We start from the raw sequence: 14,755 nt of genomic DNA on the forward strand, positions 1-14,755 counted from the left end.
ACCGCTTGCCGCCACGGTGAGGACAGGATGAAGCCTGTACAGGAAGCTTTTAGGCCACAGGTCATTCGGATCCGGCGGTCGAGTCCCAGGTACGCACCGAACAGCATATGCGGGGGCGATGTCCTCATGTATGTCGGCGTCTCTGGTCGGCGGGGTCAGCTAGTCGGGTCTCTCTTTCGTAGTGTTTTATGGTCGTGTGGGTGGGCCTTTCGAGTCAGTGGAGTCCTTTGGTTGCGTCTCTCGTTTGTGGGGGGGACGGTGCGGAGGAATGGAAAGGTCGAGTGGATTCTGGCAGGCTGAGAAACTGCCTGTGATATGTACCTGGAACCCTCTGCTGTCGATCGGTGCAGACGCAGGGTGCCGAAGCTCAACGCCATCGGGATGAGCGATCACCTCTCCCCGCACCTCCACCAAAATGTTACGGGGCGGCAAGCCATCAACACAGGGAAAGAGAACATGATCAATGACGACTAGACGTGTTTATTGAGTGTCGGCGGGCCTGGGCGAGAGGGCTTCTACCCACGCCACTGCCCGCTTCTTCTTCATCGCCCGCAACAGTATTATGTTACCGAAAGCAGCAATGTGCAGTTGTAGCGTTAATCAGACAGTGCTGCCAAGGTGCGCATTTGATCTGTATAAACTGACAGGGCAGGGAAGCTGATGCCCTCAAGATTGCGCCGTCTTGTAGGTCCAGTTGTGTATCAGCTCGGTGATGCGATGCGGTGCAGCTACCGTTGTCTCGGCTTCAGCCCGTAAGAGGATCCTACTTTATAAGATGTTGAGATCAGTCTTCACGTTTATGTGGCGTCAGTGCCTCCGACGTAAGTGTTGCACCTGGCGTGTTAACATGCAGTGGGCGACACTTTTGCTGACTTGTCTGAATGAATTGGCGTCGCCCAGGGCGATGACAACTCGTCCCCATCAGGTTAGAATGGTTACGCGTCGTGGTGAATTCCTCCCAATGGCACAACATAGGGCATGACGTGATGGTGGTGCTCCCTGCTGATTGGCTAAGACTCTAGTGATGCCACAAGAAGTTCAAATTATATTCCTTGTGTTCGCAATGCATATATCTCTACACAAACGCCAATACAACCTTCAAGGCTACTCTTCAAATTAACACAGGGCTGAGTTGAAATTAGTTGTCAGCGGCCTTTCTTATACAAACGCATATGTCGGCAAAATTTGTGTACTGTAAACACCCGGCCAATAGTTGGTATACATAATTTCTGCCTTTTCGTAAACGCACTCGTGATCATTCCACGTTGCGCTGAATACGCTGTACAGACTATAAATGGGGTACATTTAATGTTGGAGGTGAATGTTCGGCAGGGCTACCGCTTAAGTTAGACCCAAAAGTTTTCCGAGAATTCTGAGATCCTTTTACGATCATGGGGTCCACAAACTCCTTACGGCCAATGGATACAGCAAGTAAAAGAGTTGTGTGGCTGTTTGCTCGAAGCTGCAGTGCTATTGAAGATTTCACGACTGAGTATTGAGCAATTAAGACAGCATGCGTGTTCCGGCTACAGTGCCTTACCGCTTTATCGCCAACTTGGATCAACACGTCCCACGCCGAAGAAAGTTCATGTTGAACAAAAATTAGTGTGAATGGCTGAAATAATTGACGCGATAAAGGAAAGCAGTATAAGTTTGTCTCGTACGAGGCATGTCGCCTAAGAGATATTATTGCCCCGTTAAATTGGCATTTCTCAGAAGAAGCGCCTACTTCCGCCCTTAGACTACTACAGAGCTGGTTATGTCGTCGCATTTCATTACAGAGGGCGCAGCAGCGGCCTTGTGGGATCTTTCTTGCGCTGCCACTTCGTGCGATGCTGCGCGTCGGTCGCTGCAGTGCCGCTTCGGGTGCGCCGTTGGGCCCAGCTCTGGCTTCGCCCGGACGCCTGCCGGCCGCTCAGGATGCTGTCGCTGCTCGGGCTGCTCGCGGTCTGTTCCGTCTGGGTGCTGGTACGCCACCCGAGCTCTCCTTAGCTTAGTCCAGAAAAGCGAGCAGGGGAATATTTCGGGAAATGTAAATCGAAAAGAAGCCGACTGGCCTCAACATTGCTTTCATTTCACTTAATTTATTCAAGAAAGAAAAGCTACTAGCTCAAATCCTAGCAATATTTCTTCTGTTCTTTGCTTCGATGCCTCATGGTGTCTTCGGCTGACGGCACTCATGGAGCACTGTTGTAGTTCCTGACAAACCAAACACCGCCAAAATCGCAACATTTCGCACCATGCGCCGGCGTCTCTAGTTAGCGCTAGCTCTACACACCATTTGTAGGAACGTAGGATGGCCTCCGAGACAGATAAGTCTCGGAGGCTATGCAAGAGTGAACAGAAAACTCCACGAGTGCCGTCAGCCGAAGATACCATCAGTTTCGAACCTGGTTCCCCTGTCTGATTTTTTGTTCTAGTGGTGCAATTAAAAACTATGCCATAACTAGCCGGCGTACTTTCCGTTGTTTATTTTTCGAAAATTCAGCGAGTCTTTTTCGGCGTTTATATACTTTTTTTGAAATCGGTGTTTTTCGACTAATTGCATGGTGAAAACTTTAAAACGCAGCGATTAATTATTTAAAATCTTCTCAAATTGCGCAAGATTATGAAAGCAAAACGACAAACGCTTTTATTGACATTGCAGCAAACGCTATAAGGAGTTGATTATATTAGATACAACTTACAGGCATATTTAGACTATTATGGTATCGCAGTGCTGGCAGACAAGGACAAAAGGACGAGATACACTCAACTGCGCCGCGCACCCTGCATATTTAGACTGTCATCAGCCATGCCAGCGTGCTCTTTCGTGATGGCATATTGTATGGTGAGGCAACCCAATATCGTCAAAACATAGTGTGACATTTTTTTTTTAACATTTTATTCGTCCCCTCGAACTGAGCAAAAAAAAAAAAAATGAGAGGGAGCCCGGACCAGAAAAAGCTTTGCCAGGCTTAAGACCAATTAAATATAAATAAAAAAGAGCAGAAGCTCGAGATAAAAAAAAAATAAATAAAAAAAAAACACTTTTAAAAGCGATAGAAGGTATTAAAAAAAAAAAAAAAAACGAGGTCCATGTTGAAAGGTGGTCCACGCTGGTTTAAGAAGAATAAAAGGAAAAACCCAGAAGGTAGCATCCAGACCTGCAAATGAAACAAAACAGGAACCAGAACCAGAAAAGAAGAGAACAGCAGCAAAACCACCGTCACACAAAATGACAAATAACAATACGGAGAGAGAGGCAGACGTACGAAACCCAAAGCATAAAAAAAAAGAGAGAGACTGGGGCAGAAAAATAAACAGGACAGTCCCCAACAAAGAAATAAAAATTGGGTGAACAATAGAGAATTGCAGTCTCCTACGGCATTGTAATCGTTGGTCCACAAATTAAAGAGAGAAAATACTGATTTTAGGAACAGAATAATCAAGCAAAAGAAAAAAAATAAGTGCCGACACCACAGACAAGAGGTAGGGGATGAGAAATAATTGTAAAACCTAGACAAAACATTAAGAGAGAAAAAAAAACTATTAAATCTAGTCTGATGCGAAAAGACGTCCGTCACTAAACCAGATTATATTAACCGCAAAATGCACGGGTAAGAGAAACGATGGAGGAAGATACATAAAAAAAAAAAGAACTACTGCACCACTATACCGGACTCGTGTGACAACCGCAGCAGAAAAGGCAAAATAAGTAAAATACACAAAAATACAGTGTGCCAGCACACAATTTTTAGAATGCTCCCTTACCGTTAGCACATGAAAAAAGAAAACCTGAAGTGTCCAAAGACGCTTGGGCTAATACTGGCCAATCATGAGTTTCCAAAACAAAGGCGGCTGATAACAGCGCTCACCGCGTACTCGCGGTGACTGCGGAACTATGACTCGAGCTCCTTCATATGGCACGATCGTGCCGCACTACGAGTCTGTAGATCTGTTCATGTCGACGTAATTCATTCGGCAGCTCTCCTAGCTGGTATTTTACTTCTACACGAATAAGGCAGGAGTGTCCTATAGGAAAGAGCACTTTCGGTCGGAAAACTAGACTAGGCGAGAAGTTTAAAGGGCCACTGTCCAGGGAAGGACCTTTTAAACGAAGGAGCCCAGTGTTTCAATCAGGTACCGAAGATAGTCTGTGCAAAATGCTACAGTGACACGCTCGCCGCAAAGCAACGAAAATACAAATCAAAGCTCTCTCATGCTCTCCTTCGGGAAGCCAGCTTCCCCGTTTCCTGCGCTGGCCCGTCGAGCCACAGTAATGACGTACTTCCCGCGAACGACGTCCATTGGTCCGTCTCGCTGTCTCAGGGTGAAGGATGGGTGTCTACCGCTCGCTGCGCGCTTTTCCCTCGGCACGGCCCGACTGAATCCAGAGGCGCGCGCTCCCTCACCCGTTTTCTTTTTTTCCTCTTTTTTTTTTCGCGCAGGCGGAGTGCCACGCCGCACCTCATAGATCTCATAGAACTCATAGATCTGTTGGAAAAATCGCACTAGGTGCTCACGGCAAAACTACAAACCTGGCAGCACAGGGTGATAGGGGCTATAGTAACTTGTAATATCTTTCCTTTCTTACAGCAAAAATATATTAGCTGGGCATCGTTCGAAGCACGGGAAGCTAAGATTAAAATATACGAAGAACACCTGAGGAAATAAGACGATATCATTCGGACAGCTAGACTGTTTAAATGCTTTTACACAAAAGAGCGTTGGCTCACAATGACAGAAAAGAATGACAAAACTATCCAGTAAGTATCCGAGACACAAGGACATAGAAATAAAGCAGTTTAGACGACATGTAAAAAATGCAGCTGATAAAAATGATTACTTCAATGAAGAAAAAAAAAAAAGCACTGTGCAAAAATATATACATAAAAAAATTAGGTCAGAAAGAAATCATCCTACAACAACTCTAAAGGCGGTGCCCTACTCTATAAAGCTACATCAGGCTGTTTTTGAACACGCAGCTACAAAAAAAAAAAAGAAATTTCACCAAGACGACACATTTGCAGTGTGTGGTAAATTTGTTGAAAAAATTCATTATTTTTTTTTACTCGAGTGCGAGGGTACCCATCTTTGTGCCGAAGCGGCCACAGCCACTCTCCCGAAAATATAATGGTTTAGAGATAACAATCGTCATGGGAATTGATCTCTAGTGGAAGTTAGGAAATCGCAATTGAAAGATTGGTGTCTCAAACTCAGAGAGGTAACATAAGATTAGGTAGAGGATTCAAATATATCTAAAGAAAATGGTGACCTGATGTACCAGTCTGTAACATCATTTTAGTCTAACATTAAATATGTGTGGTTTTTTAAAAGTAAGATTCATACCATGATTTTCTTCACAATCATTCTTTCTTTCTATTCACTTGATGTAGCCGGGGTTTTCTTCTCTGTTTTTCTTTTTTGTCGTCATCGACTGAATGAGTTGCAGTTTACTAGTCGGTGTACTAATTAGATTCCCGAAATTCATATTTTGTGTTAATTGTTCGATGATATAATCGCCTATAGAATATGCAAATTAGCCGAAAGATCACTGTGATTTGTTTTCTTTTGTAAGGTCGGGAACTTCTTAGTAGGACTTTTTATTTACTCCTTTATTTTCTTCTTCTTCTTTTTTCTTTTTTTTTTCAGACATTGGACTTCCCGGAGTCGGAATTCACCCGCAGAGCTCGTTCTCGATACCACGGCGAAGTGAGACCATTTGTCGCTCACGTTAGTTATTCGCACTGCAAGCGCCCTTATTTAGTGAAGCCTGAAGCAGTCTTGACAGCAAATTACACGATTCGCAGCTGAGAAAGCTGTTAAGTTGGTCAACTCGTCGGGATTGCGTTTTATGAAAACCGGTTTCTGTACATTATTACTTTCACTTTATTCTTCACCTCAAGAGAATAGTGAAAACTGTCATTTTAATACAGGAAACCTATCTGGTGCTTGCGGGCCATATTTTAGAATTCAGGCGTAACCAAACATGAATAAAAGACCACCGATGTGTTTAAAAGAGTGCGTTTCGTGCATAGATACGCATATCGTAGACTGCATGCATACATGACATTCTAGGCAGGATACTTAAAGCAGGCAGGAAGCAGAAGGATAGACTCTACACGATACCCTGGTGAGCCTAGAATAATTAAAAGCTCATTATTTGAAAGCAATCTCTTTAATATGCAATTGCTTCTGTGCGCAATTTACTATACTTGTTTATGTATTTATTATTTCTCGAAGGTCTCTTTCGGAACATTACATGAGGAGCGGGGATAACACGGCAAAAATAACATATATTTTTTTTAAATGATGAACACTGGCTTACATTAATGAATGGAATTCCTCGATGGCGGCCTGAATAGTCGATGGTTGCTGCTGACGGCGATCATTCCAGTCGCAGGCAGTCTATAACATGAACGATTGCTGGAATGTTGTGCTACGGGCAAGTACATTCAGGGTATGTAGCGTTCGGGTGGCTATGACACGAAATGCGATGCGAGCGTGGGATGAGTTTCTCGGCTGCTGCTCTATTACGAAATAATTTATGTGATTAATCTACACGTGCGATCAGGAGTTATGCACTTCGGTATCACTTGCAGAAATTCAGCGCACATAGCGCGTATATATAAATATTTTTAAGCGTGAAATAATTTTAGCTGCATTTCTCGGCAAATTTCGGTGAAAACAGAGACGAACCAAGGGAAGAACACAAAGCAAACTTTCCAAAAATATTCGGCCGGGCAAATCATCAGCTTTGTAAATCGGCTCACCGGGAGCAGACGCACCTGGTTTGAGCTTTCGAAGGCCCTGCTATCAAGGGAAACATGAGTGTTGCCGGTGACAGCGCTTGGACACCGTGTATGCTACGGCGTTTCTATGTCCTCATTGGTCAGCAGGGAATAAAATGTCAAGGCTAAGGTTGCATTCGTATGCGTACCAGTTGGGGAGGGCTCAACAGGGAGGATACACAGGACGTCTATTAAAGAAAGAAGAAATCAGGGCGACGAAAAGGGGACATTCCGGGGCGTACTCTTTCTTGGCTGAACGGAGCGGCGGATGTTGTAGTTATGTTTTGCTCCAGGCTTGTGCCACTGACTCCTGGGAGAGTGCGTGTCTGTCTCTTTCCGTGCTTCAATGATGTGCGCGGCAGAAGGCTTGTTGTGTGTGTGGCGTGACCTGGAAGAAACACATTTGCAGACTGCCGCGGATCGAAATCTACTGCCCCCCCCCCCCCCCCCCCCCCCCCCCCTTGTACAGTGCTAGCCCGGCATTCTGTATTTCATGCTTACGTCTTGTCTTGACATTACAGAGAGACTGCAAACTTCTTCAATGCGCGGCCCGTTGGCATTTCTCAGCTGAATGCCTAATGAGTCTCATTGTCGCCGACTGATCTGCATCATTGTTCGGATTGCAGGAAGAGCTCACGCCGTCACCCTCGCTTTGGCCGGCGCCGCAATCTATGGAAATATCGGACGCAGCACTTCGGGTGCTGAACCGGAAGTCCTTCGAGCTGGCCTCTGTTAGCGCCGACGAAGAGTGTGACGTGCTCCCCAAGGCACTGCAGCGCTATCGAAGGCTCCTGTTCGCCAGCTCGCCACCGCAAGATGTCGGTGAAGTTGCTGGGCCTGAGCTGACCATACTGCCACGCCTCGTCGTGCGCGTGAGAGAGACTCATGGGGAGAAGTGCCGGTACCCAAAATACGACAGTGACGAGAGCTGTTGAGTACATATACTAACGTTATAGACCTCATTTGGTACAGTCAGGTGTTTGAACACCTGCTGCTCAGACTGTTTAGTGCAGGCGCAGGGAGCTCGGCGTTAGCCTTTCCTACAGTGTTTGCACCAAGTGCGCAGGACCATAAAGAGATCATTTAGGGAAAATTGATATAGAAGGATGCATCTCGATATCAAAGGGGGAAATGCCCCTCAGCGGAATTTCTCTAACGGCATCGACCTGCTTTCTTGATGTTGTGGTCAGTCGTCGTGCACCTGTTAGCGCGCACCTCCTATCGGTCGTAGAAGTTGCAAGGTGGCTGCGAGGCACTGTAATGCGACATCAGGACGCGCAGCAGGCAGTATAGCCGAACTGCAATGAACGTATAGTACTGACGGACTGAACGTTTGATATTTATGAGCAAGGAAACAGTTTTCTGTAAAGCGTGCTTCACCGCAGTAAGGGTAGCTGCGTAACGCAGCCACATTTAAGTGAAATAGTTTCATTTTTTCTAGCGCGTACTGATATATTTGCCGTAATATTTCCAGGAGACCAAACATTTAGATATATTGTTAAAACCCTCATTAAGAAAAACAACAGTGTAGAGCATCACTTAGTAAAAATTGCCCTTACAGTCACTTGCAGTGCTTATTAACGATGGGCTTCTTTTCTAAACTTTTGTCAACTTTAGGAGCGAAAATGGGAAAGCACAAAAACGGCAGGAGTTTGATGAGAAAGTGTTTTCTTTTTCAAAATTTAGGAACAATTTTTAGAGCATTCTCGCCTGCCACGACGAATGCGAATTCTTTGGCGAAAACAGATAGCAGCATGGGCCTTATCCGCATGCTCCAAGAGTCGCACAAATAGCTAAACTTTTAATTCAGAATGTATTCCAGAAAAACGGCTGCGCTTCAATTCTGCTTCCTTTCTTTATTCTCACAGATACGTTGAAAATACCCAACGAAGGGGACGGTGTATTGGCTTCCAAAACTGTATGGGGTGCCTTGCGTGGTAAGAGAAGAGGCGAAGAAATGATATGTTATCTCTTCCTGTTAGCATCAATATTGCGTAGATTTAAGAAAGCGTCTGATAAAAACAAGGAATATACCATGTCAACCATGAGCAGTGTTGTCATTTCCCAAATGGTGTATTGCGGGCAGGTAATTGGTACCCAGGAACTTGTTTCATGTAACACAAAGGAACCAAAATACGAGTTGTCGAATCGCCGTGACTTTGAAGATGTTAGCAATGAATTGCAATCGCTTCCTAGATGATGGAGTGCTTATTGGAACCAGTTTTGTTTTCGTGAATAGGAAAGAAAAGAAATTTAAAAAATGCGTCTAATGCGCTCGTTCATCAAGAAAACCGAGTTTATATAAGTCACCATGCATCTCTCTAGTTGGGACAAAAGAGCACTCAAAAACCGAACAAGCTATCACCAAACGCCCTTTCCTTACGGCAGGCTCCAGGTGTCCGCGGATAAAGTGCAAGAGATACTGCGCTTTTTCTTTTCTATAAATCAATTTACAATAAATTTTACGTTTGAAATGAGGCCCCGCGTTGAACGTCATATTTGGGGTCAATGATGAAGCTTTTCCTCTAGATGACGGTAAAAACCTCCATATTAGAACGATGGGACATGGCTTATGAAATAATTCAACTGGCGGTTATATGGCGCATGTACTCACAAGCTGAAGCGTGCCTTTGTCAGGCAAAGAATTGGTAATGGCTGGTTCTTGCGTGCCGTGGTCACGTCGTTATTTCTTCCGATTTGTAAGATTCACAAACTTGAGCAAAAATCGAATGACAAAATCGACATGTAAGGTTTCTGTAATATCGTTTACAAACCCTGAGAATTGACATGAAAAAAATCCAGAAGCCTATACTTGACCTATGAGGGACGCTATAACGGAGAGGTTCGGATTAACCCAGTCCACCTCGGGTTTTGCGCTGATATCGGATAGCATGTGGGTGCCTTTTGCGTTTCGCCTCCAAGTGGAGTGGAAGGCAGAGCTGGTCCACACGGGTCTCTCAGCAGCGCAGCCTGCTCACAAGGGCCGGGAGGCAGCCCAAACCAATGGGATCCTGGACTAAGGAAACCACCTACACAATTACATGAACCAATTAAAGTTTACTCTCTGGGATCGACCTTAAGATCAGAAGCTGAATTCCAAAGCCGCTTAGTCGCCATGGCCGGTCCTAATGATTATGTACAGCACCTAAATGCCCTCTGCTAGCTAAACTGCAAATCCTATAGTCAGTTGAAGATTGTCCAAATGAAGCAGTGAATGATTTACGTTGCAGCTTTTCTTTTCACAGAAAGCCTTTTGCGACCTCGCGTCTGCATTAGTGAAAGTATTGTTTGTAAAGACTTTCACTCATTTTAGGCTTGAATAGCTGCGTTTACGAGTTTGCAAGTCCTCAATCAGAACTTTCGTTTTCAACAGGACTGGAAACCTTCAGCCAAATGGTTCATCTGGACCCTATCACGCAATATGTAAGTCAGTCTTGTTATTGGCAATAAGTGATACATGAAGAGACAATACAAAGTCGGCAATGCAAGCATCAGGGCTGTCAGTACCAGACTGCACTGTAGTTAAGTACTATCGTGTGACGACTGTATCAATACAAGCACCTAATGCAAAACTTTCCTTAGCTGTTTATAGCCTCGCTTTGTCATCGACTACGTCTCATGACATTATTCTTGGACAGCTATGGTTGCTGCTTCGAGTAGGTCATTGAATTGCACTGTTAAAATCATTGCTCAGTTGAACCTAATCAGCGCGTGTTGCGGGAACGTGCAGCTTACAAGAGCGAACACATATGTTATTAGCTGGACAAAAATGCAATTCACTATAAAATGTAACTCGGGAAGCATAACGCGGGAAGAACGGAGGACGAGGACGAGACAATACCCAACCTGTCTCAACCTATTCCCGTCTGATTGCAAAACGTGGTTTAGCTCCCTCGCCCTGCCTTTTGATTGCCTATCGGCAATGCATTGGACTATTGGGCAAACTACTCTATCTGAGAAGCGTTTTGTATCCCGGCTACAGAGGTGTTGAAATGACATGCTGCAATAATACTTTTCTCGTTTCATTTTTTTGTTTTCACTTTTGGGCACTCTTCTTCTAATGTCCTTCTGACTTTCTCATTAAGTGTTTTTAAATGCTGGTTAAGTTATTTCTTCTACTGATTTAGAAAAAATCTTTCTCTCTCTTTTACGCATCAGGTTAACGTCAAATAAACACATGGACATCTCTTGACCATGTTTGAAGGGTGGTTTGAATGAGTCACTTTGCTCCTTTTTTTAGCACGTTGTGCCGGCCGCCGTCATCAAGGACTTCCCGAGGTTCACGCACAGGGGAGTCTTGCTGGACACTGCCAGGCACTTCCTCCCCGTGGGCGTCATCAAACAAAACCTGGTGGGTCTTGTGCTTCGCAATATATTGCTCTTTGTGTTCACCTTTGTTAAAATGTACTGTTGAAAGACTTCCTCTTCCTTGCCCAAAATCGTTTTATGGCGGGCGCCGTTATACGGGACACAGCTTGAGCATCCGCGTGGAAGAGGTTCGTCGAAGGTCAGCGGTCGAAGCCGCCAGGAAACTAAGATACGAAAGGGAGATGGGTGGTATAAGGGGCGTAGGTAAAACTTCCCCGGAAAAAAAGGTCCCGGAAAATACGGCCCCGGAAAAACCGTCCCCGGAAGAAACGGCCCCTGAAGAAGCGGCATCTAAGAAAAAACGTCCCTAAGGCAAAAACTGGCCCTAAATATGATTTCTTCCGAAACTAACATGAAAAAAAAAAATGTATATGCACATTTTATGCCATTCGTTCTTGGCTTTGAGTTAAATGTGATCATCATTTGGAAACTACTTTCTCTGGGTGCCCGAGATGTTTACAAGAAATGCGTAAGCGCATGTTGAAAGAGCCATCTGACTCTTTATACATTGCGTGGTTCCGAGCTCCGCAGCTCGTTAAGTAAGCTTAAGACATGTCTACTCAGTTGGTAATACTGCCCACTGAGAAAGATACAAGCGGATCGGCGTGTGATAGTCTCGGGGAACCGCTCAAAACAGAAGACGTCACTAGAATTATCTCCCAGACCTTCTAGTGACGAGGTTCGATCGTTCTTCTTGGTGTAGAATGGTGATAAGAGTGATGATGGTGTAAGCAGGATGAGGCTTAACCGGTCGTGCACCACAACAACCATCGCTCTAAGCTTCTGGTCCGATAAAGCAGGTGGTCAGCTCGCCTTTTCCTTGCAAAGCGAAGACGAGGCGCTGTCCCTGTATTACCGCTGCCCTCATTTTTTTTTTATGAATACCCGCATCAGTTCGACGTTCGCGGTAAATTTCAAGCCGACAAGTGAAACCGTTGTAACGAAGTTAACATACACCATTCATCATTGCAGCTCGCCACAGGGAAACGCAGTCTGAGTCCTATAAAACAAGACTTCAGTCCCCATTCGGGGACATTTTTTCCTATTTTGCATACAGGGACATTTTTTTTTTTTTCCAGGAACGTTTCTTCCGGGGACATTTTTTTTTTCGGGGACATTTTTTCTGGCGACATTTTTACTCCGGGGACTTTTTTTTTCTGGGGACGTTTTCACCGAATTCCTGGTATAAGAGATGGAATAGAAAAACTAGAGAGAGAAAATGGAGGGTCGCTAGCTGTTACTTTCAAGTGGATAGGAAGAAGGGAAAGGGCACGCAAAAAATTTTGTGAGTTCTAACAATTCTAAGTCTAGATACACAAAGCGCAAAGCTGTGCTGTATGATAGGCCTGGCCTGACGACGCCACCGAAGAGTTTGCGCAGTTGGCTTGATGCGTGCCTAATACAAGGCGAAACTGGACGAGAAACCACCGAAGAAGCAACTATTATGCCCTCTACTAGTCACGGATTTGGAGAAAGATTTGATGTTGAGAAAGGTTGAGGGTCGCCGGAGAAGGGGTAGGCAGCGAACGCGATGGTTAGATGGCATCCTCGAGGCACTGCAGATGAAGTTATGTGATGTTAGGAAGATAGTGAGAGACCGGAAAGCGTGGCGTGACATGGTCCATAGGGTCACGAAGAGTCGGATACGACTGAACGACTGAACTGAACTGAGTCACGTCGTATTACATCGACGGAGCCGACGAAAACGAAGTAAAGCAACTGTTGTACCCTCTCCTAGTCACAAGGTATCACAGTGGTGGAGCGGGGCGAGCGTATCCATGAATTATAAATTTTGGGAAGGAGCCTTTCCTGGAGTCGTGAAGGAGCTAAGAAGGAGTCCTTCGTCCGCTCTCCGGAGGCTCTTACAGGGTTCCGGAAAGCGACGATAGCGTGCGAGGGACTCGGACCCACGACCATTTTTGGTGTTCGAACCCACGACCTTCTTTGTTCATGCGGACACGCTGTGATGGCAGGCTCTGTCCACGCAGTCTGCCGATGAAAAAACAAAAGGAAAAAGGGGCGCGCATGCCTTTCGCAGCAGTTGACAAGGCAGTTCTACGGGTGATACGGAAGATGCCCGAGAGTCGTTCTTGGGACTCTCGTAGAAAATTTCGTCCATAGAAAACCCAAGCAAATGTACCCGGGCGCCATCTTTCCTGATATCAAACGCTAGTCGTAAGAAGGCATCACCTCTGTACTACACTTGGCGTTTTTTTTTTTTTTTTTGAAGAGAAAATTGTGGCACTGTTCACATACACATAAAAAAGATGATTGCACACGTGCTAGCTCGGATGATGAGCGTTAGCCAGGGGCACCAGTCAGGTTTCAATTTTATTTACTCATCGTCGATGGCACTCATGGAGGCTCCTCTAGCATTCCTTCAAGTTTCATGTCAGGACGCTTCTGAGTTGCGTGAAAGCCAGCGAATGAGACTGAAGATAACGGTGAATCAGGGCAACAGCTATGTCTTGGGGAAGTGACGACCAACAGTTATGAGGGCCCGGTCCAAAACAATTCAAAAGCTCCTATTAACCCCCCCCCCCTTTTTTTTTTTTCATGCTGGCCCTGTTGTCATGTGTCAGACCTGAAGTGCTTTAGAATTTCCCACACAGAACAAACATCCATTACTCGAAAAATCTGCGGACTGTTTATAAAGACCGCCTGAGCATATATACTTTCCTGCAGAGCACTAGGACAGGCCAGCGTGTAGACAGCTATTTTAGGAAATGCCAGGGTACACAACATACTCCCTCAAAAATCACAAGGCGCACTCATGAAAATTAATTTCTCGATGGGTTTTTTCTTGACTGACTCGATAGCACAGAACGATTGGCTGCGAGTGTGCACAGACAAAGTAGAGATCGGTCTTATTCAAAAGCTGTTCGAAAATTATTACCGTAAGTACGCTGCTAATCATATAATAGTTTTGTGAACTGATCCAGCAAGACGAATTGAAGCTCGCTTTAGGCAGTGCTCCAAAGAAACTGCGATATTATGTTCTCCATGGTGACGTATAGTACTACAAGAAATTATATGTGTATTACTCCAAATGGTATCGTAATGCGGGGAGCTAAACGTTTTCAGGTCGCTGCAACTGGCACAAAGTTAAAGTTTTAATCCACTTTAATAATCAGTAATATATATTTATATTTATACAGATCCACATTTACAAAGCCAGTACACTTACATTTTGCACATAACTTCCGCGTTTAAAACAGAATGAAACACTTTTGCATGCCTCGCACATCTTTTCTGATTTCAATTTACAGAATAAATTTACATTTTAGGAGACAGCGTATTCAACTCACTCCACCGAGATGCTGCCGCCTTTGTAGACGGCGGTCGAAACAAATAGAGTAAGCACTGAAAATAGGGTAGACACTTAAACTCTACCTTTAAGTGTACTCTAGGACAGCGTTTATGGTACCTCTTTGTCGCCTCAGAGCCCCATTCCGATTCCCATTCGGGTACATGCACTTACCTTTAAAATAGGATAAAGACTTGTGCTGTGGGCACTTTTAAGCAAGTGAATAGAGGTATTTACATTTCTATAAGCGTTTTCAAGCCTTTTGCTGGGGGAGGTTCTTGACGAGATCTTCAGCGTTGACTCTGGC

At 44.9% G+C, this 14,755-nt stretch overlaps 1 protein-coding gene across 1 annotated transcript in view; it reads left to right on the forward strand.

Annotated features, from left to right (window-relative positions):
* Window positions 1–3,883: 3,883 nt before the first annotated feature.
* The window catches only part of LOC146197422 (beta-hexosaminidase subunit alpha-like), a 36,990-nt gene continuing 26,118 nt past the window's right edge, over window positions 3,884–14,755 (forward strand). Inside the window, exons 1-6 of the mRNA XM_084597183.1 lie at window positions 3,884–3,931; window positions 5,635–5,694; window positions 7,400–7,703; window positions 8,642–8,710; window positions 10,147–10,196; window positions 11,014–11,124. Coding sequence (XP_084453309.1) covers window positions 3,884–3,931; window positions 5,635–5,694; window positions 7,400–7,703; window positions 8,642–8,710; window positions 10,147–10,196; window positions 11,014–11,124 — 642 coding nt within the window. The remainder of the gene's footprint in view (window positions 3,932–5,634; window positions 5,695–7,399; window positions 7,704–8,641; window positions 8,711–10,146; window positions 10,197–11,013; window positions 11,125–14,755) is intronic.

Source organism: Amblyomma maculatum, chromosome 3 (assembly GCF_055883805.1).
Source record: "Amblyomma maculatum isolate TAMU_Amacu chromosome 3, ASM5588380v1, whole genome shotgun sequence".
Classification (NCBI taxonomy): domain Eukaryota; kingdom Metazoa; phylum Arthropoda; class Arachnida; order Ixodida; family Ixodidae; genus Amblyomma; species Amblyomma maculatum.